The sequence below is a fragment of the Staurois parvus genome, unplaced genomic scaffold, assembly GCF_062004578.1.
Source record: "Staurois parvus isolate SC_StPar_1 unplaced genomic scaffold, SC_StPar_1.0 ptg000155l, whole genome shotgun sequence".
Classification (NCBI taxonomy): domain Eukaryota; kingdom Metazoa; phylum Chordata; class Amphibia; order Anura; family Ranidae; genus Staurois; species Staurois parvus.
Window position 1 is genome coordinate 23,378,216 of NW_028317951.1, and position 23,803 is coordinate 23,402,018.

The 23,803-nt window shown below is 44.1% G+C and overlaps 1 protein-coding gene across 2 annotated transcripts in view; it reads left to right on the top strand.

Moving 5' to 3' along the window:
- The window catches only part of KCNMB2 (potassium calcium-activated channel subfamily M regulatory beta subunit 2), a 577,176-nt gene that overhangs the window by 529,907 nt on the left and 23,466 nt on the right, over positions 1 to 23,803 (top strand). For both annotated transcript variants that reach the window (XM_089675536.1, XM_089675535.1), the window contains one exon: positions 2,937 to 3,132. In XM_089675536.1, coding sequence (XP_089531662.1) covers positions 2,937 to 3,132 — 196 coding nt within the window. The remainder of the gene's footprint in view (positions 1 to 2,936; positions 3,133 to 23,803) is intronic.

Consider the following 23,803-nt stretch of genomic DNA (forward strand, 5'->3'; position numbering starts at 1 on the left):
CAGCACGTGCCATGCTTACAGTGCTGAGAGCACACTCCCTACACACTCCCAACATGGTAGTCAGCGGGGATCGGTAAGCTCCCGATGCATACTTGTGATTGGGAGCTTTCCTATCATGTGACTGCTGTGACAGACCCAAATGCCCGCATCCTGGGTTTTAGACTTCTTGAAGGGCTGGGAGGTGGTCATCCTGAAGGGGTTAACGCCAAAGCTTTTTCATAGAGTGGAAAATTCTGTCAGAAAATCTGTCAGGTGTTCCCAGTGGAAGACTTCCATTCTATTCCTGTTTTGTGGCAACTCAACATTTTGGATGTTTCCTCCTTTTCCTTCAGGAAAGGCATAGGTTCATGGGTTTCCTTCACCGAATTCTAGTGTGAACCAAGGCTCAGGGAACACAGAATTTAAAACCTGACAGTGGTTCTAATCCTTTACCACTTTATCCAATTAAAAAAATGCCTTTAGTTATAACTTAAATCCTTCTGTATAAATATACATGACAACTAAGCATTTTTTGTCAGCTTCCATATTTACTCCTAGTATTAATTTTCATTAGTCCAAATTCTGGATGTATAACCAAAACAAAGAAATACAAATATACTATATACTGTATGTATGCCAGGTATTCTGTTATATCTATTTGATAAGTTAAAAAAAAAACCTGTTTATCTTGCTAGAAATCCAATGTTATGCTGTGTATACTCATCTCACGTAGTGGCATCAGCCATGTCCAAAATAGCTCTGTGGACTATAGAACACCCCCTACTTTTGTTTTGTAAATGGGAAGAGGAGGAGGTGTTCTTTAGTCCTAACACCTTTTATGCCCTAAGGTGGCAACACTGCGCCTCCACAGATAAAGAACAGTGAGTAAGAGTTGTCATCCTAGAACAGGAGGAGTGTTTCTGTGAGTATCAGCAAGTGAAATTAAAAGAGGGAAAAAACTGAAAAAAATTAATAAAGCATCCACATTTAAGGACTGGTGAGCTGCAATATATTATATTTTTATTTTTGGGAATAGATACCCTTTAAGAGACTGGCCCCTCCTCATCAGCAAATATATAATCTTGCCATTGCCTTGCAATTGGAAAAGGACTTGACTAATAGCTGTTATCTAGCAATCAGCCATGTAAATTAAAGTAATTACTAATGCCAGACAGCAAGCAGGCTGACTTTTTTTTTTATTAATTTCGCTAAGAAACCTAAATGCTTTATAAAGTTGTTTCACAAGCAGCATGATATTCATTTGAGCTCTTTTATTCAGGTCATGTATGGCGGATCACTTCAATCTTATTAGTATTGCCTCTAAGCAGATTAATCATTTCAACTGAAGTTTCAGGTGACAAATATGACCACTTTATTAGGTTTCATTTTCTGTACCATTGAAGCAATTAGATTAAGTCTTTGCCATTTAATCAGCATTTATGCAATAAAAATAGTAATGACTGTTACTAGATTTGTGTGCTAATTACTGAAAAAAAAAATTTCCCACTCTCTTTCTTTACTTTCATAATCCGAAAGGTACCCACAGACTTTTAATGGTCTGCACAAAAGCTTACTGGTTTCAGCATTATTTTAGCTGATACATTGCTGTTTCCCTAAAACAGGGGTCTCCAAACTTTTTAAACAAAGGGCCAGTTTACTGTCTGTGATGAGAGCATAGGCAGGACAGACCACACAAAGAAGATGGTAAACACACAAAGCTTTATTAATCTATGGCAAGCACTCAATTTGGGGTCTGAGGGTAGCGTCTAGGTACCCAAGAAGGGAACGAGAGGGGGAGGGGCCAACGTAATTGGAATCCGACCCCAGGTAGAGCAAGTCTGAGTCTCTGGCAAGTATTAATCCAGGCAGGGTAATGTAGGGGGGTTCACGGATAGTCCAGGCAGGGAAAAGTAGGGGGGGTTCTCGGATAGTCCAGGCAGGGAAAAGTAAGTGGGTTCACGGATAGTTCAGGCAGAGAAAAGTAGGGGGATTCACGGACAGTCCAGGCAGGGTAGAGAGGGGTATAGACACTCACAGTTCTGGCAGGGGTCACCTCTGGCACACACAGCCTGCAGCAGGCAACGACACTCCTCGGTACACAGCAGATATTCCAGCAGGGTATCTCTAGGCCCACAGCGGGTAATCCAACAGAGTACTTCTGGGGACACAAGCAGTAATGCAGCGGAGTATTTCTGGGTCCTCAGTGAGTATTGTAGCAGGGTATCTCTGGGCCCCCAGTGAGTATTATACAATTATGCTGACTGTTATTTACATCAATTATTTAGGTAAATTAGAAAAATATCATTTGCATAATAATTTGGAACAGGGTGTATAAGCATGTAAAACCTCACTTAAAATGTCCGTATCTGTGTTTATGCACACAACTTCCAGCATACATGACAACGTCGGTTTTGGTGTCTGGCGTCACTTGACGACAGAGATTTTCAGAGCTGAGAGAGCCTGTGTAAATTTTGCATTTGGAATGAATGTAGGGAAAAGATGGCTGTAGATATACGGATACAATTTATGTAGACTGATTTGTTTAATTTCTGTGTATAACTTGAGGCCATTCAACTTATTGGCTCTATGTGAGGGTTTACAACCACTTTAAGGTTGTTCCACTGTTTTGTGCAGAAAAAGACAATACTTATGAATACTAGAAAGCCATCGGTCTAACTAGTCAATAGTATTTTCTGTTTGCAGATTATGACAATGAAAAACATTTTATTGGTATCAGAAGATGATGTTGTTTTGTTTCATGTATGGGAAATAACTTGCTGAAACACATACTATGCTGCATTGGATGGAAAAACAGCATATGTGATTGACTCTATAGGAAACTCATGTATCTATTGCTGTTGAAACTAATGTATTAATTGGTGTATTTTGTTCCACTATGTTGTGCTGTGAATGTTTACAGTTCAAATGATTGCCTACTTGTCTTATATCTTTCACAGTGTGTGGACAGAAGAAACCCAATGCACGTTATTGAATGCTTCGATAACAGAAACCTTCAACTGCTCTTTTAGCTGTGGTCCAGACTGCTGGAAAATCTCACAGTACCCCTGTCTACAGGTCCATGTAAACCTGACCTTATTGGGACAGAAGGTTCTTCTGTACCACAATGAGGAAACTTTGAAAGTAAATTCTGAGGTAAGGGTGAACACTTTTTATTTTGGGAGTTCTGTACTTCTCGGACATAGATATAATAGTCTCTAATTTACAGAAAACAGAATTTGTGATATAGTTTTGACTTGCCAAAGGGAAAAAACCTGTAAGATGGAACATATAACTGTAATCATTGTGTCTACACCCAAAATAAACCACCACCTCCTTAATGTGTTCCACCATGAATCACTTGATCAAGTGATTCGTGATGAAACGCATTAAGGAGGTAGTGGTTTCCTTTGGGTGGAGACACCATGATTGCAGCTATACTGTTGATGCTTAAATAAAAGTTCTTGGAAGAGTGGAGATCATAGTACAGCTCTTATTCATCTATTTTCTACAAAATGGTGAGCCAAAACAGGTTTCTTTGAGCTGACACCCTGTTTATCCATGGACAGGTGAGAGGAGCAGGTTTAGAAAGGTGCTGCGGGCTCAGGATGTTTCAACTGTAAATTTTACAGATTTATAAAGCATTACAGATTGGAAGAGTTTGACTTGATCTTGTTTCTAATCCAATATATCACCCACAGACTATATTTAGATAAACAAACAGTTCACTTTAATGTCACCAACAGAATACAGCAACATTTCGAAACCGCTAGGGGCCTCTTTCTCAGACAGTAGTGAGGAAAAGTCCCCTAGTGGCCTCAAAACATCACTGTTTTCTGTTGGTGACATTAAAGTGTGCTGTCTATTTATCTAAACATATCTTGGATTAGACATTACACTGTGTGCAAAATTATTAGGCAAGTGAGTTTTTTGACCAAGTCATCATTTTTATGCATATTGTCCAATTTCAAGCAGTATAAACGTGAATGCTTAATGAATATCAGGTGATATGTACTTGGGTACTGAGGAAGGGTGGCCTAAGGAGATCAACATCCTATATCAAGGTGTGCATAATTATTTGGCAGCTTCTTTTCCTCAGGCAAAATGAGACACAAAAGAGATTTAACTGATTATGAAAAGTCAAAAGTTGTTAAAAGTCTTTCAAAGGGATGCAGCACTCTTGAAGTTGCTAAAATGTTCACACGTGATCACGGAACCATCAAACGTTTTGTTGAAAATAGTCAACAGGGTCACAAGAAACGTGTTGAGAAAAAAAGACGCAAATTAATTTCCAAAGATTTGAGAAGAATCAAAAATGAAGCTAACAGGAACCCATTATCCTCCAGTGCTGTCATATTCTAGAACTGCAACCTACCTGGAGTATCCAGAAGTACAAGGTGTTCAGTGCTCAGAGACATGGCCAAGGTAAAGGAGGGTGAAACCCGACCACAAATGAATAAGACACATAAGTTGAGAATGTCAAGACTGGGCCAAGAAATATCCAAGGCATGGTACCCTGAATCTAGGCTTAAAATAGGGATTGGGAGCTGCACTTGAGAGTGACTTGTCATTCAGCTGGTCACAGTAATTTCTACAAAAGACAAACTAATTTACTGCTTTCCTACACCCTCATTGAAAAACGTTGTGTTCTTTGTTTTTGTGGATTGTCAGTGGAGAATACAGATACTTTTTTGATTTAAAGATCATCTGTATTCAATAGGTTGGTCCAACTTAATGGGGCTGGAGAGGTGAAAAAAGCTGGTTACAGCACAGTTCATATTTGCAGTGAATCATTAGTTATTGCTATAGGATACCGCACTGTGTGGATGAATAGTTTCTACTGGATACAGGTTTAAACTTACTTCTGCAATTTTTGCACTTTGCAATAGTGTTTGCTATTGGATACCACATTTGCAGTTTACATGTGTTTGGGTTGCGTTTATTGCACTTTGTGCTTTTGTTTATTTACTTTTACATATTAATGTTACATATAATACATGTGTGATATGCATTATTTGCTGAAGATATTTATGTTCATTGAAGGAACAAGGATTGAGTTAAGAGTGACCTCTTAGCTTGTTTAACCCAATAATTCCAGCAACTCCCGCCCATTAAGGGGTTTCTGATTCCGGGAGGCGGGCAGGGTTTATGATCATAGGGCTTGCTTTCACTATGTAAAGATGATTGAGCAACTGCTGTTCACTTGCAAAAACTGTGCCAAGATAAAGTAGTTACTACTTCCCAAAAAATTCCTCTTGTGGTCTTGGCCAGTCTTCTAAGAGAACAACATGCACATCTGATCCTGCCTCTGTCTCCAAATTAATTCTTTGCACTAGGCTGAGGATGAGACAGTATCACCACATGATTTAACATGATTCAGCACTTACAGACAGAACCCCAATCAGTACACTGCTGCAATGCCTACAGGGAAATGTAGTTCTAGCTGTACAGCATGGTGATGTAGAGATGAAAAAAAGATCACCCTACATTGGGGAAATATTTGAATGGGAAAGGTTGCACATGGAGCACTAAAAAATAAAGTCAAGTACCTTCCCTCTCTCTGCTCAATATTGCTCAATATGTCTAAATGAGCTATATGTTTTGTACATACTTAAGCCGGCCATAGACTGTTCGAATCTCAGCCAGTTCAGCAGGAACCGACCGAGATTTGAACCATGTATAGGCAGGCTGAATGTACCCAAGTTGACCAATCAATCGATCAACTTGAGTACAACCTGGTGGATTTTACATGTGATTATTGCTAGTGGCTTTTATAGCCTCTAGCAATAATCACTGTGTTCTCCTGGCAGGAACGGCTTGCTCTGCCCCCTCCCCAGGATAACGGAATGGCTATGCATGAGGGATTTCTCTGTCAACACTGTCTGTGGTCAGCCCATGGTTGCAGGAAAGAAATTCACTCTATGAGTTCCTCATTAACTGTTTCATTGCCAGCATTGTAAATGTATTTTTCTTACAATACAAAAGGCTCAATTCACAAAGCTAAAACACCAGGATAAGGTAATTTGTTAGTTATTTCCATCAAGATTTAAACCACTATAGTTAAATTGCTAAAAAAATGATCCTTATCTTTGTGCTTTGTGAATTAAACCTGAACTATGAAAGTATAACTGTACCTTTAAAGTAATGAAAACACTGCATGTGTAATGCATTAACAAAATGACTCTACAGTAAGTAAAGCTTAAAAAGGGGCACATTTAAATGCTTCATAATAAGCCTCCATAGTTGTGATAATTGAAGGTAGAATTTTCAAAACTTCCTGTAAGCCAATCATGCATGGATCCTTTAAAAGCATATGGTTACTTGGAGACCTCATGCTGTGCACCCATTCATGCACTAAATATAGATGAGCCTGTAGAGCTGCAAACACTCCTGAATTCTTGAATGTTAAGATATCATACAGTGCCGATTACACTTAATTTAAAGTATCATCTATGTGCTCATCACTCATCAAGTTAACTGAATAGTGAATGTACTGCATCACGGCTACAATACTAATTAGAGTACATTCAACTTCAGAGCTCTACTTGACATTGAATGATGTACCTAAAATCATTTGACTTCAAAATAACCCTGGGTCTCAGTCACCTGATTCTTGCCAGGATATTACCCTCAGCATTTTATTTCTAGTCTGTAGTTCCTCCAGTGTGCTAGTGGTCTTCAGTTGCCTGTTTTCCCAAAATCACATAATGCCAACATTTCTCATGGGATTATACAAGTGAGCACTTGTTACCTTCCATAATACTCGATATTAAAAATGACCTAATAATATAATTTTATTTTTATAAGGCAGTTGTGACCTGAGCTAGAAATATGTTTAAAACTCAAGCCAAAATATTTTTTCCTTTAGCGGACAGTGTGGTAATTACCTATTTGGCAAATTCACTTTCGCTTTCCATACTGCTGACTGTCATCACCGGAGAAGAAAGAGAAGAAAAATAAAACATTTTACAGTTGTCCCTATTACATGACTATAGGTGAAATAGCCCAGTGGGGACATATGTTCTGGTGACAACCATGAAAGATGAGATTTTCCTCTTACATTTTCTTGTATCTCTGAGACCGAGATGAAGGCAATTTTCTCTAATAAGGACACAAACAACACTACTATCCAGAAAGCAATTCTAACCCCTCTCTACTCTTACCATACCTGGAAAAGAAGACCAGCTACAGTCTGAACTATATTGTTTCAGTGGCGTGGGAAGGGTTAGAACCTATGACCACCTTTTATCACTGCACCTATTCCTTCTAGGTTATTCCTGCGTGATTTTGTCATTCATTGTCCCATTGACAGAGTGTCACAAGGACAGGAAGTGGGGCAAAATATCTCTAATGGGAAAAGACACAGTAACATAAGCCACTTTGCTCAGTAGGATGGGTTAAGTTAGTACCTCTGTGAGGTTTTATTGCTGCCATTGTGTTTCCTGTCTTAGTGACACAAGGTGAAGAAAAATATCCACAATGGGTTAGAGACCACAGTAAATCCTGACAAAAATGCTAATTCTCCCTAACCCTATTAAAATGTTTTGTTTGGTGTTAGGCCTCCATATATTAATATATGAATATTTAAACTGTATCCAAGCCTATCTTATAACACCTTAGTTAAATGTCAGTTTAATTTATAACAGTTGTGTGGATAATGTGCTACAGAGCAGTTATAGATGCATAGTATGAATAGTGCCGAAGAACCTATGATAATAAAATCAGCAGTAAAAGAAAGAAAGCCCTTCATTTATAAATGAAATATCTGGAGGCATTGTTATTTTGGAATAATTGTGGATCTATACAGCATTTGTCTTTCAGAGCTGCATTTGTTCAGTCTTCAAGCCATTGAGCTAATTTAGTAAGCGAATTCATTTTTAAGTACGTTTCAGCACCATGGAGAGTGCTTGCTAGGGCCATGCAAGACTAAAAACAACCTTCTGCAAGAGGTATTGTCTGTAAAAATATATATTATGTGTGTGCATTCTCAACAGGAACAAAAATATACTCAATCTCATTAGTAGTTAGAGGTTATTTCACCTTTAACCTCCCTAGCGGTCTGATTATATCCATATTTCTGTGCTCAAAGCGGTAATTTTTTTGCATTGAAATATGTATTTTTTTTATTGTAGGCCTGTAATTTTTAGGAATAACTCACTGAAATCTGTCCGAACAAGAGTCTAGTAAACATCCCGGGTAGGATAAAACTTGAAACACGAAATCATAAATTATAATTTAATAAATAATCATAAAAAATAATAATATAATAATAATAAATTTAATTCAATAATATAATCAAACCAAAAACACTGAAATTTTAAATATGTTCGCACATCACTGAGCAAAGTCGCAAAATCGTTTAGCTGGTCTAAAACCGCTTTTGAACTAAAGGGGTGCTTTTTGGACGCCATGGACATTTCTCAGTTTCCAGGCAGAAAGAACAGTAAAAATGTAGTCAGGGCACAGGACAAAGGACAAAATGTATGTGAAGTGGTTTGATACAGTAATGTTTTACTATGTGATTTTAGTGATTTTAGTGAATGTCACTTTTTATCATTTTCAAATTTCCCGCCATTCCGTCCCCCGTATGCCCCGGTGCTCGCAGGGAACAGAACCCAGATGACAGATGCCGCCATCCACCGGATTACATTGCTGGGGACACTGCAGGAGGGACATTGTGGGAGCGCGGGACAAGGTAAGTGATCGAGGCATCTCGGAGCAGCGCCGCATGGTAAGCCCGAGTGTAGCTCGGGGTTACCGCTTGTGGTACTGAAACTTTACCCCGAGCTACACTCGGGAATACCGCCAGGGAGGTTAAAGTATATATAGTATGAATCTGATTTACTAAAACTGGAGAGTGCAAAATCTGGTGCAATTGGTGAAACCAATCAGCTTCCATTTTTTTTGTCAAAGCCTACCTAAACAAGCTGAAGTTAGAAGCTGATTGGCTATCATGCACAGCTGCCCTAGATTTTGCACTCTCCAGTTTTAGTAAATCAACCTCTATATCTCTCAAGCAACTGATTTAGAATCAAGGCTTTTGTTCTCAGTGAAAAGGTGCAGGAACTCACCACCCTCCCCTAGGTCATACTTGTCTCCACCCGAACAGTCCCTACAACCACTCCCTAGAACTGCCCCTTGTTTCCACCCTAGACACCTCTTAGCACCACCACTTTAGAGAACAGTGAACAAAGTACAGTTGGGGGCTATATAAGTAATTTGTATGGAATTTGTTAAAAAAAAGCAATGCAGTAAAATAAACATTTGAATAATCCATCGATTTTAACATTCTTTTCATATGTATCTTCTTTGCTTCTCTCCTTGATTTTCACACCAGAGACATCTCCCATATCCAGCAAAGAGACATCCCTGTGTATTCAGCAAAGGGACATCCCCCATATATCCAGCAAAGAGATATCCCCCATATATCCAGCAGCAAAGAGACATCCCCCTTATATTCAGTAGCAAATAGACATCCCCATATATCCATAAAAGAGAAACCTCACATATATCCAGCAAAGAGACACCCCCATATATCCATCAAAGATACATCCCCCATATATCCAGTCCAGTCAAATCAAGCTAAGAGAAATCCCCTATATATTTAGCAAATAGACATCTACCATATATTTAGAAAAGAGACATCTCCCATATATGTAGCATAGAGACATCCCCCATAATCCAGCAAAGAGACATTCCCATATATCAGGCAAAGAGACATCCCCCACATATCCAGTCCAGTCCAATCTAGCTAAGAGCCATCTCCATATATCCAGCTAAGAGACATCCCCATATATCCAGCTAAGAGACAGTCCAGTCCAGCAAAGAGACAGTCCTATCCAGCTAAGAGACAGTTCAATCCAGCAAAGAGACAGTCCTATCCACTAAGATACATCCCCATATATCCAGCTAAGAGACAGTACAGTCCAGCAAAGAGACAGTCCTATCCAGCTAAGAGACAATCCAATCCAGCTAAGAGGCAGTCACAGACCCACATCCAAGGAGCAGACAAAACCCCATCTTGCAACATTGCCAATCAATCATTTACCAACAAAAGCTGTACAATTTCTCTCCACAGTCTCAACAGCACATTGAGCAGTCAGGTTACATATGTCACTCTTCCACACAGCTGAAACTTAAGTGTGACTGCTGCCAAAAGGAGCATCTGATCTACAGGGAGAGATGGAGTGCAGATCATATCACTCTGCTGTCCACTCTCTCAGGCTATATTGCCAAAAGTATTGGGACACCTGCCTTTAAACACACATGAGCACACAAATGGCATCCCAGTCTTAGTCCGTAGGGTTCAATAATGAGTTGAAGATATAACTGTTTCAACTCTTCTGGGAAGGCTGTCCAAAAGATTTAGGAGTGTGTCTATGGGAATAGTTGACCATTCTTCCAGGAGCACATTTGTGAGGTCAGGCACTGATGTCAGACAAGAAGTCCTGGCTCTCAATACCTGCTCTAATTCATCCCAAAGGTGTTCTATCGGATTGAGGTCAGGACTCAGTGCAGGCCAGTCAAATTCATCCACCCAAAACTCGCTCATCCATATCTTTATGGACCTTGCTTTGTGCACTGGTGCACAGTCATGTTGGAACAGGAAGGGGCCATCCCCAAACTGTTCTCACAAAGTTGGGAGCATAAAATTGTCTTGATATACTGACAGCTTAAGAGTTCCCTTCACTGGAAATAAGGGGCCAAGCCCAACCCCTGAGAAACAACCCCACACCTTAATCCCCCCTCCACCAAACTTTACAATTGGCACAATACAGTCAGCCAAGTACCGTTCTCCTAGCAATTGCCAAACTCAGACATGTCCAATGGATTGCCAGACAGAGAAGCATGATTTGTCACTCCAAAGAACATGTCTCCACTGATCCGCTTTGCATTGCACTTGCTGATGTAGGGCTTGGAAGCAGCTGCTCAGCCATGGAAACCCATTCCATGAAGCTTTCTGTTGTTGTGCTAATATGAAGGCTACACAAAGTTTGGAGGTCTTTAGCTATTGGCTCTGCAGACAGTTGGCAACTTCTGCACACTGTGCACTTCAGTATATGCTGACATTTCATATGGCCGGGGTACTGTTGTTCCCAGTTGCTTCCACTTTGTTACAATACCAACAGCTAACCGTGGAATATTTAGTAGCAAGGGAATTTCATGGATGACTTATTGCACAGATGGGAACCTATCACAGTACCATGTTTGAATTCACTGAGCTTCTGAGAGCGACTCATTCTTTCACAAATGTTTGTAGAAGCAGCTTGAGTTTATACATCTGTGACCATGGAGGTGATTGGAACACCTGAATCCAATGATTTGGAGGGGTGTCCCAATACTTTTGGCAATATAGTGTATATGAGCCCTATTAGCTTAGGCGGCTGCCCTGCTAATCCTTAAAGCAAGTGCCACTGTTCCCTGACTCAGACTGTGATTGGTGGAGGTGCCAGAAAGCCATTCCGGCACATTCCACCAGAAAAAAAAGCTTTGTTTAGAATACATATAGTTTCTGTTTCCCAACCTGTGCATGTCTCCTTTATTGCTTGTCTGATTGGTTTATTGTTTTGCAACTTTGACTTCGTTTTGGTGGTTATAAAACACACTGACTTTCACATTCATTAATCAATGTGGGAGAGGATACGTTGAAACAAATAAATATTTCTTCAGAGGGTATGAATCAGCAAAAAAGTTTATTTTTATTTTGTTTTGGACACACATTTTTGTGAAAATCAGAGCTTCTTTGGTAATGGATAATACACAGAGTGATCTTCTTCCTGCAATAATGAGAGCAGTGGTTGGGAAAGTGAAGGATCCTGTTTTTATTGGTTATTTGAATTGTGCTGTGTCCAAAAACAAATTCCTAGAGTTCAAACCTTTGCAATTCTTACAAAGTACGTAGTTCACTGAGAAGGATTTTGTTTTTCTTGACAAAAGTAAAGTTACACTCTAATGCCTAATTTTAGACTGGGCACTCATACGCTGCACCCCTCTACCCCCACCTTCCCCTCACTGCAGACCCCCCACTCATATTTTTGTTATACATTTTTACATACCTTTTTCAGTTGTCCTCAACGCTTAATTTTAATTTTTACCCAAAGCTGAAAATGGGCTTTAAAAAGACCTGGTCGCCAACTTAAAAAATTGCAGGTGAATGTAAAGAAAAATTATATTTTAAAGGTTTATTTGCAGTGTTTTTCCTTTTTAATAATTTGTATTCATTTACAATGTGCCTTTGAATTTTCTAGAAAATGTGACTACTTCAGAAGAGCACAGCCCCCTCCCATCTGCGAAATCATAGCGCTTTCCTCTTCTGTGCAGGCCCGGCTCTTCCACCCCTTCCCTACATCACCTTGTATGTAGCTTTCAGTGGAGAAGTGAATGGAAATGCTATAGAGCGACACTTGAGTAACTTAATCTGCTAAGGCTGCTGACCACATCACATCCAAAATAGCGACACCCAACAGCAGTCTCAGGGCTTTTGGATGTCTACAAATGGGAGATTTTTACAGGGAAATAACATGAATAAAATATATTAAATGCATAGATAGTCTTATGGGAAGATTTTGTTGAAACTAAGGGGTTTATTTACTAAAGCTGGAGAGTGCAAAATCAGACTCACTTCTGCATAGAAACCAATCAGCTTCCAGGTTTCATTGCCAAAGCTTCATTGAACAAGCTGAGGTTAGAAGCTGATTGGTTTCTATGCAGAAGGGAATCTGATTTTGGACTCTCCAGCTTTAGTAAATAAACCCCTAATGGTCTGGCAACAAAGTCTTTTTAAGGGCAGGGCTTATAGGTAAAAATGAAATAGCTGTTCAGGTAAATATGGAATGTCAATGGAGCACCTTGGCACAGATGCTTTTAGGGCTAAGAAGCAGTCTTTAAGTTATAAAGTAGCTTCAAAAAGCCTTTTGGGATTGCTTTACTAAAGGGAAATAGACACTTTGTTCTAGAGCTTAGTAAATGAGCGGAAGCTCTGCTGACTTCCATCATCCAATTATGTGCAAGCAAAAATGCTGTTTTTTAATTTCCTTGCATGTGATTTAGGTATTCTTTGTAAAGTGAAGCTTCATTTCATTTAGTAAGCTCTGAAGCAAATTCCCCTGTGGTGTGCAACTTCAGTTGCAAAGTACACAATCTATTTGCCTTTACTAAAATCAACCTCTTTGTCTTTATAGCATTTCTATTTTGTGGCCCGTTGTCAGCTACACAGTACAGATGATTTTCTTCTTCTTTAAATGGTCACCTTATACTACACTTAACAGTCTTTGGCTGCTGACTTTTAATCCTGCACCTGCTTGTCTGTATTCCCTCTGCCTTCTTTAGGCATTGTTATGGTCCCGAATCATACAGCTGTGTTCAGTGAATCTTGACAGCACTGACAACTCTGAATAGCAAGTAGCATTTTTATATATTTTTTTAAATCCACCAGGCCAACGAACTCTATAGAAACTACAAGTAAAGCAGTGATCTGTGAAAGCAGTCTGCTGTTTACTGAACACTAAATCTCATCTACTATTTCCTTTCATTATCTGCCAAGATGGTTGACTTCTCTTTTGCATCCAAACAGGCAAAGATAATTGATGCCAAATATCATTCTGTTGTTAATACTTTAAGAAGACAACAGATGGAAGAACTGAAAAAGGGACATTCTTAATATAATTCTTAGTATTTGTTCAACTTGAAAGATTAAAAGACACATTAGGCTTTTGTGTTCATGTACAACTAAAGAAAGTATGAAAAATGTTTGCACTGCAGTATTAAGATTCCCATATCAGCCATCATTCTGTGGGCTTCTCTGCAGCACCCTTGATTCCCCTGAAGGATTTCTTTATTTACTGGGTGTTTACAACACATTAAAGCAAACTGAACTGAAGTAAAGGTGAAAATACTACTGGACTACTGGCCATGTTTTACGGGCCTTATGCATGCACATTTTAGGGTGCCCATAGTCAATTCTAACTTTTGTATAGATATTCTTGGAATTTAAACCAATCAAGCATTTCCATAAGGGCTGGCCTAAGTGAATCTTTTTCACTTTTTTAATTTAAGTGATGGAATATTAGTTTATAGACTCAGTGGGGTTGATGTACTAAAACTGGAGAATGTAAAATCTGGTACAGCTCTGCATAGAAACCAATCAGCTTCCAGGTTTTTTTGTCAAAGGTTAATTGAACAAACTGAAGTTAAACGCTGATTGGCTACTATGCACATCTGCACCAGATTTTGTACTCTCCAATTTTAGTAAATCAACCCCGGTATTTCAGTGTCAGAAGCGTCTAGCGCTCCTACTCCACCACAGCTATTGGTCTCATTCCAGCATCCTGGTTTTGACTGTGTTGTCTGTCCACCTGCAAGGTGATTGATGTGGCCATTCTCTGGGTCTACACCAAACCTGATTTAAGCCAGCCAAGCCTGCAATCTCATGCTTGTGACAGCATGTGTAATTCATGCTCAAGCTCCCTGTTTGTCTGTCATTCTCTGCTGTTTGGATTGCCTTGTATGACCTCGGATTGGATATCGACTATTCTCTGAACTCTGCCTGCCTTTTGACTCGGATCGGATACAGATGATTCTGAACCTTGCCTGCCTCATACTTGGACTGTCATTGAACCACTCTGCCTGTCTTCCAACTGCAAGTACCTGTATGCTTTGCTCAGTACGCAACTGCACTGGCATGGTGGCCAGGCACTATAGCATTGTGTATAATTCCTGGGAGCAATCAAGTACCGATAGGCCTGCTTGCCTAATGGGAAAGAGGGCTCCTATAGTGTCTGACTACCAGCGTTAAGAGTATGCATGACATTCAGTCTCCAAATAAGTATGCTGTATCTGGGGTATTTTAAGTATTATGGATTAAGTTACTGGTTAATTCAATGTTATTGTCAAGTGCTGGGTAGTAATTTTATTGTCAAAAGTGTAAAGGATAAATGCATTTTCAGTACAGTTTCCATCAAGTAACCAACCTCCTCTGCAGTATCCCCCTAAATCCTACTCTTCCCTGTTTCTTCTACTTGTAGATCTTCAATGCAGTGTAGATCTTGTATGCAATAGAATCTCTCCACTACTGGGATTTATGACAACAGCCTTTCCATAAAAATAAATAGGAATTCTACTGCAGATGTGAGTTTTTCTAAGAGTTTACCAGTGGGATGAAAAATGAAGATCTACAAGGGAGCATGGAGATATATAGTAAGAGCAGGATTTGGGTGGGATGCTGGAGAGTGAGGTAAGTTAAATGATAATGTTAATAAAAGTAAAATTATCCTTTAAGGGTGACGTTAGGCATTAATTTAGGGTCAATTTAAGGGATATGTTTTCATGGTTAGTTTGAGGCTAGATTTTAATAGTGAGGTTACAATTTAGGCATTCATTTAAGGATTTTAAATTTTTGAAGAAGCAGTACAATTTTGCTATCCACACACTAGGCAATGAAAACTTTGTTGCAAGTGGTTGAAACTGACAAAAATTGGTTGCTGTATGTCCAGAAAATGGTTTATTTTATCGTTTTTTGGCTGCCAAAATAAAAGTGTTGTGCCAGGAATGCAGTATTTCCAGAGTGAATATTTTTCTGTGTACTACTCAGCCTTATTCATCCCAAAACAACCAGTTTGTTTCTGATATCCTGAAATACATCATACAGTATAGTAGGTATGATTTCATATTTCATATGTCCTGAGGGGTATTTTTGGATAATATCTGGATCAATGTTGCACAGGCATTCCAATATCACAGATGCTTGCTGCATAGGGCATAAGGAACGGTTACATTGCACATAAACGTGAACCATCTGTAAACACCATCATATGCACAATAATAAATAGCTGGGCCATAGACTAAAATCATTTACGCACGTTCAATAAACCAGTTCTAATGCAGACAATTCTAGGGAAAAAAACCTCAGTATGCAAATATATAGCTAATTAAGCAGTTTCGAACACGTTCCTGAACTATGTAGTCTCATTAATTTTAGCTTATAGCCCCTTCATGCAAGAATGAATTTCTTAACAGGACTGTGGTTCTGTGACACTGGACATGTTTAATGTGAAGGAAGTTGGAGTGGACAGTATCATTAAACAAGTCCTGTTTAAGCAACCAAGGCTTTGTTTATAAATGATTGTTCTTGCAGTGTAAGCGCTATAGAAATGGTGCAGTAGGGAAGGAAGGCTACTTCCTTTATATACAGTAGAATTTGGTGCCCAATGGTCCCTTCCCCCATCTGTCTTTTGCATATCCTAAACCAATATGATGTTAATTTTGTAATCATTACCTTAAGTAATATGCCCACATTTATATGTATGCATTGTAAATTGGCAGAGTCGTTGGCATATCAAGATAGCTGGTACCTGCACGTCAAACTGCACTGCAAGCTAACAACCAAATACACACATACAGTAAGGCAGTTGTTGTACCTTCCAAAGGATTTGTATTTCTATCCATCCAGTCCTGAGGTTTTCCCACCTCTGCCACCCAGCACATGGCAGGAGAATGGATTTTTCTCTGCTGCAGTAAAGTAAAACTTGGATACCTTGCTCTATCGTGTCCCTTCCCCAGCCTGTCATTTGACAGTGAAAGGAGACTGATGAGCCCATCTTTCCCCTCCCATCAGCATGCTCTTTGTACTGTAGTGCAACAGATTGGTTTCTTATTCTACTTCTCCTTATTTTTCTGAACTCTACTATATACAGGATTGCATAAAGCTAATACCAAGTTAAATTCAAGTGCTTACACTAATTGCATTTTAAAAAATACATTTAATGGTGTATTAATTATTGAAGCGCTTAATTAATTGTTCTTTTATATCTGCTTGGAGTTCAGCTTTAATAAACATAGCAAAGATTTAGAGCCATTTCCTCAGCTTGCCATTCAATATACTACCTAGCTGTACCATCGCTGTCCCCCTGCAGCTTAATAAAATGTAGCTCTGGCTGCATGACTTACCTCATCTACTGCACTACCCTCGGCAGTAATGCCCTAAAACTACAAAATGTGCATTTTTGTGGTTAAACTGGCATATCCCTAAGTAGGCCAGCTACAATTTTGTGCACCTGCAGGAAAATAGGCTAGGATAGTACAATCGGGCAAAGCTGTGCACCTACCTGCAACTTCACAAAGGAGAAAGTGTGTTTAGGCCATTGGTGTCTGATAGGGCAGGCCATGCCAGTGCAGAAAATGCAGATGTGTGCTTTCTCTGTGCCCATTGTAATGCTTATCAATACTAATAAAAGGGATGGGGGGGCAGGGGAAAAGCTACCACCTGCCTTAATCCAGCTCTGGTCATAAGAGGGTACTCTCTGGAACTCAAAAGGGTTATACAGAGGAAGATGCCCTGGGACACATCATAGGTCTGTGACATATTGAGCTTTCTTAAGCCCAATTACAAATATTGTCTATGGATTTATAGCATCAGAATGTAACATCCTTTACCAAGCCCACATTATGTATCTTATGTTTCCTTTGACCAACATGGGCAAATATACAATACATGTTTTATTGCAGTATGTTGAAAATACAGTAAAGAGCTTCAATGATGGGCATGTTTCACCCAATCCTTGCCTTACTCTTTAGCAAAATGTCACTGGACTGACTTCTTTTTAGAGGTCCATGCCCATTCTCACTAACAAAAACATATGCAAAATGTGTACTGGTATCAAATCTCATACAAAATGAAGCTTGCAAATGAACAACAGCAGCATTGTAACAACCAAAAACAACAATAAAAACAATATAGAAACACCTATAAATCAGCAGAAATGTGGAAATGTCTTTTCTCAAAATAGTATATGTATAGGTGTTCGCCCTCAGGCATATGGAGAAAAAGCAAGAAGGAATGGTGCACTTACTCACATTATCTACAAATGTTTCTGGTGACAGCTGTTGAGTTTTTGCTGACATTTCTTTTTAATTTTTGGTGGTGCATGCTACCTTCAGAGACGTGGGACTTTTATGGGGCCAAAACTTTCCCCCTCCCTTACCAACTTATATTTGGGTTGGTGGGAGGAGCTGCACATCTTTGCAGGTAAAAACCCTTTTAGTGACTATATATCTACTAGTATTGTTGCTATATACACTCACCAGCCACCTTATTAAGTACACCTGTTCAATTGCTTGGTATCACAAATTGCTAATCAGCCAATCACAGGGCAGCCATTCAACGTATTTAGGCATGTAGACATGGTATAGAACAACTTGTTGAAGTTCAAACCGAGCATCAGAATGGGGGAGAAAGGGGATTTAAGTGACTTTGAACATGGCATGGTTTTTGGTGCCAGACGGGCTGGTCTGAATATTTCAAAAACTGCTGATCCACTGGGATTTTCACGCACAACCATCACTAGGTTTTACAGAGAATAGTCTGAAAAAGAAAAAATATCCAGTGAGCGGCAGTTGGATATTTTCAAAAACTGCTGATCCACTGGGATTTTCACGCACAACCATCACTAGGTTTTACAGAGAATAGTCTGAAAAAGAAAAAATATCCAGTGAGCGGCAGTTGTGTGTACACAAATGCTTTGTTGATGTCAGAGGTCAAAGGAGAATGATGATATAAAGGCAACAGTAACTTAATTAACCACTCGTTACAACCAATGTATGCAGAATACCATCTCTGAATGCACAACACGTCGAAACTTGAAGCAGATGAGCTACAGCAGCAGAAGACCACACAGGGTGTGTCAGGGCTCCCAGGTATGACCAGAGGTGTGTGACTGAAGCAGGGAAACGCAGACCTCAGATATGTTATAAACAATATAATTTATTAACACTAACAGTACAAACATAAACGCAGTGCAATACTAAAACATAATACGGTGCAAACAAACCAAACCAAACCACCCACAGATAACAGTATATACAAGCAAGCGTCGTCAGGCAGGCCGGGTCAATATCAATTGGGCAGGTAGGTACAGGGGGAGCAAGCGGAGAATGGTCGGGGTCACAGGCCAGGTTCAGCAGGTAGCAAGCAGCATAGTGCAGAGGGATGGTCCGGGTCACAAGCCAGGGATCAGAACAGGTAGCAAGCAGCGTAGTACAGAGGGTCAGACAGAGGGATGGTCAGGATCACAAGCCAGGATCAGAGCAGGAGAAGTCAGCAAAGGAACAGAAACAGGATGCAGGACAGATACAGGGCCCAGGACAAACACAACACCAAGGCAGAGTCTGCAAGTCTGGCCATCCCTTAAATACACCAGTATCATCAGTTCCAGGTGTTAGCTGGCTGAAAGGTTGAGTCTCTGATTGCTGGGAGCACCCGCTGGCCAGCCCTGGTACTGCAGATCAAAAGGCAGGTGAGTCCCACCATTGCTGGCCAGTCCATTCCTAACAGTACCCCCCCCTCAAGGAGCGGCCTCAGGACGCTCCAAACAGTCCTAGCTGGGCAAAATGTTCCACCGCCCGGGTCTGGCAACTGGCGGGATATCAAAGACTGGCACACCGGGCAGGACTCCGGGCAGCGGCACACCGGGCTGGACTCCGGGCAGAGGCACATCGAGCAGAGGCACACCGGGCAGAGGCACATCGGGCAGGACTCCGGGCAGAGGCACATCGGGCAGAGGCACATCGGGCAGGACTCCGGGCAGAGGCACATCGGGCAGGACTCCGGGCAGAGGCACACCGGGCAGAGGCACATCAGGCAGGACTCCAGGCAGAGGCACATCGGGCAGAACTCCGGGCAGAGGCACATCGGATTACCAGGCGAAGCAGCAGGCAGCGGGCCACCAGGCGGAGCAGCAGGCAGCGGGCCCCCGGGCGGATCGGCAGGCACCGGGCCCCCGGGCGGATCGGCAGGCACCGGGCCCCCGGGCGGATCGGCAGGCACCGGGCCCCCGGGCGGAGCGGCAGGCACCGGGCCCCCAGGCGGAGCGGCAGGCACCGGGCCCCCAGGCGGGGCGACAGGCACCGGGCCCCCAGGAGGGGCGACAGGCACCGGGCCCCCAGGAGGGGCGACGGGCACCGGGCCCCCAGGAGGGGCGACGGGCATCGTGCCCCCAGGCGGGGCGACGGGCATCGTGCCCCCAGGCGGGGTGACGGGCATCGTGCCCCCAGGCGGGGCGACGGGCATCGGGCCCCCAGGAGGGGCGACGGTCATCGGGCCCCCAGGCGGGGCGACGGGCATCGTGCCCCCAGGCGGGGCGACAGGCATCGTGCCCCCAGGCGGAGCGGCGGGCGCCGGACCTCCAGATGGAGCGACAGGTCTCGGGCCCTCAGGCGGAGCGGCGGGCGCCGGACCCCCAGGCGGAGCGACAGGTCTCGGGCCCTCAGGCGGAGCGGCAGGCGCCGGACCCCCAGGCGGAGCGACAGGTCTCGGGCCCTCAGGCGGAGCGGCGGGCGCCGGACCCCCGGGAGGAGCGACAGGTCTCGGGCCCTCAGGCGGAGCGGCGGGCGCCGGACCCCCAGGTGGAGCGACAGGTCTCGGGCCCTCAGGCGGAGCGGCAGGCGCCGGACCCCCAGGCGGAGCGACAGGTCTCGGGCCCTCAGGCGGAGCGGCGGGCGCCGGACCCCCAGGCGGAGCGACAGGTCTCGGGCCCTCAGGCGGAGCGGCAGGCGCCGGACCCCCAGGCGGAGCGACAGGTCTCGAGCCCTCAGGCGGAGCGGCGGGCGCCGGACCCCCAGGAGGAGCGACAGGTCTCGGGCCCTCAGGCGAAGCGGCGGGCGCCGGACCCCCAGGAGGAGCGACAGGTCTCAGGCCCTCAGGCGGAGCGGCGGGCGCCGGACCCCCAGGTGGAGCGACAGGTCTCGGGCCCTCAGGCGGAGCGGCAGGCGCCGGACCCCCAGGTGGAGCGACAGGTCTCGGGCCCTTAGGCGGAGCGGCGGGCGCCGGACCCCCAGGAGGAGCGACAGGTCTCGGGCCCTCAAGCGGAGTGGCAGGTGCCGGACCCCCAGGCGGAGCGACAGGTCTCGGGCCCTCAGGCGGAGCGACAGGTCTCGGGCCCCCAGGCGGGGCGGCGGGCGCCGGATCCCCAGGCGGAGCGGCGGGCGCTGGACCCCCAAGCGGAGCAACAGGTCTCGGGCCCCCAGGCGGAGCGGCGGGCACCGAGACACCAGGCACGACAGTGGGCTCCGAGTCAACTGGTATGACCGCAGGCACTGGGTCAGACATTGGATGGTCTGGCTGGACAGCGGGCATCGGGTCACCAGGCATCAGGTCATTTGGCTCGACAGCGGGCACCGCGTCATCTGGCAAGGCAGTGGGCTCCGAGTCAACTGGTATGACCGCGGGCACTGGGTCAGACATTGGATCGTCTGACCGGACAGCGGGCATCGGGTCACCAGGCATCAAGTCATTTGGCTCGACAGCGAGCACCGCGTCATCTGGCAAGGCAGTGGGCTCCGAGTCAACTGGCATGACCGCGGGCACCGGGGCAGACATTGAATAGTGTGGCTGGACAGCGGGCATCGGGTCACCAGGCATCAGGTCATTTGGCTCGACCGCGGGCACCGCATCATCTGGCAAGGCAGTGGGCTCCGAGTCAACTGGTATGACCGCGGGCACTGGGTCAGACATTGGATCGTCTGACTGGACAGCGGGCATCGGGTCACCAGGCATCAGGTCATTTGGCTCGACCGCGGGCACCGCGTCATCTGGCAAGGCAGTGGTCTCCGAGTCAACAGGCACGACAGTGGGCACCGGGTCATCAGGTACCGGATTGTCTGGCTCGACAGCGGGCATCGGGTCATCAGGTATGACAGCGGACACTAGGTCACCAGGCATCAGGTCATTTGGCTTGCCAGCGGGCACCGCGTCATCTGGCAAGGCAGTGGGCACCGAGTCACCAGGTACGACAGCGGGCTCTGAGTCAATTGGCACGACAGCGGGCACCGGATCAGGTACCGGATCATCTGGATCAACAGCGGGCATCGAGTCAACTGGCCTAATAGGATCGTCAGGCTGGATCAGTTCATCATGCTGGGTAGAGGCATTAGGCCGAGTAGAGGCTTCAGGCCGAGTAGAGGCATCAGGCCGAGTAGAGGCTTCAGGCTGAAGAGAGGCATCAGGCCGAGTACAGGCATCAGGCCGCGTAGAGGCATCAGGCCGCGTAGAGGCATCAGGCCGCGTAGAGGCTTCAGGCCGAGGAGAGGCTTCAGGCCGCGTAGAGGCTTCAGGCCGAGTACAGGCATCAGGCCGAGTAGAGGCTTCAGGCCGAGGAGAGGCTTCAGGCCGAGGAGAGGCTTCAGGCCGCGTAGAGGCTTCAGGCCGAGTAGAGGCTTCAGGCCGAGTAGAGGCTTCAGGCTGCGTACAGGCATCAGTCTGAACCACGGAAGGCAGGCTCACCGGTTTGGATACTGGCAGGATGGTATTGGTTGGAAAGAATTTTCGCTTTTTTCTGGTTTTAACTACTGGAGCACTGCAAGTAAACGCAGGTCTGCAAACGAATGGAGCAGCTGGAGACAGAGAAGAACTGGAGGATGGAACAGGAGAGGGAGCAGTTGCTACAGAGGGCTTTTTTACAGGGTTAAAGGCAGGATAGGTGCAGCGAGTGGGAACAGGGTACTGACATGCGGTAGATAGCCAAGTATACTGGGCTGTAACTGGAGGAGCTGGTGGGAATACAGGAGTAGAGTTAGAAGCAGGACTGGGTCTTTGTAAGCTGACTGAGGCTGGGTGCAACAAATCTGTCCATGTCTGCAGTATGGGTTGAACAAAGCTGAGCTTACACAAAGTCTGTCTGGTCAATGACTGCACTGCGTTTATACAATCTCTCAGTGTCTGTGGTGAACATGTGGAATAACGCTCCAGAAAGTAACCCACATCATCCTCTAATAACCACACCAGGGACTCTACCTGGTCTGCACTAAATGGTGGCAAAAATTCATCCCTGCATTCGGGGGAACCAGATGAAACCAACTCTGCACAAACCTCAATCAATGGCTGCACCTCAGAGAACACTGTGCCCTGATCTACTAGAACATGAGCGAGCCGTATACATTCTAGCAATTCATCCCGGGTATACTCCTTCAGAGTTTGATAAGCATACTCCCTGTCATCAAACACTAGCAGATATAAATACTCAACCTCCTCAAGATCCATCCTTCCCATCAACAAGCCAAGATGGCTTCCCTGTGCAGCCACTTCTGGTCAGGATTGGCCTTGGTGTAATGTCAGGGCTCCCAGGTATGACCAGAGGTGTGTGACTGAAGCAGGGAAACGCAGACCTCAGATATGTTATAAACAATATAATTTATTAACACTAACAGTACAAACATAAACGCAGTGCAATACTAAAACATAATACGGTGCAAACAAACCAAACCAAACCACCCACAGATAACAGTATATACAAGCAAGCGTCGTCAGGCAGGCCGGGTCAATATCAATTGGGCAGGTAGGTACAGGGGGAGCAAGCGGAGAATGGTCGGGGTCACAGGCCAGGTTCAGCAGGTAGCAAGCAGCATAGTGCAGAGGGATGGTCCGGGTCACAAGCCAGGGATCAGAACAGGTAGCAAGCAGCGTAGTACAGAGGGTCAGACAGAGGGATGGTCAGGATCACAAGCCAGGATCAGAGCAGGAGAAGTCAGCAAAGGAACAGAAACAGGATGCAGGACAGATACAGGGCCCAGGACAAACACAACACCAAGGCAGAGTCTGCAAGTCTGGCCATCCCTTAAATACACCAGTATCATCAGTTCCAGGTGTTAGCTGGCTGAAAGGTTGAGTCTCTGATTGCTGGGAGCACCCGGTGGCCAGCCCTGGTACTGCAGATCAAAAGGCAGGTGAGTCCCACCATTGCTGGCCAGTCCATTCCTAACAGGGTGCCACTCCTGTCAGCTAAGAACAGAAAACGAAGGCTACAATTCACACAGACTCACCAATATTGGAAAATAGAAG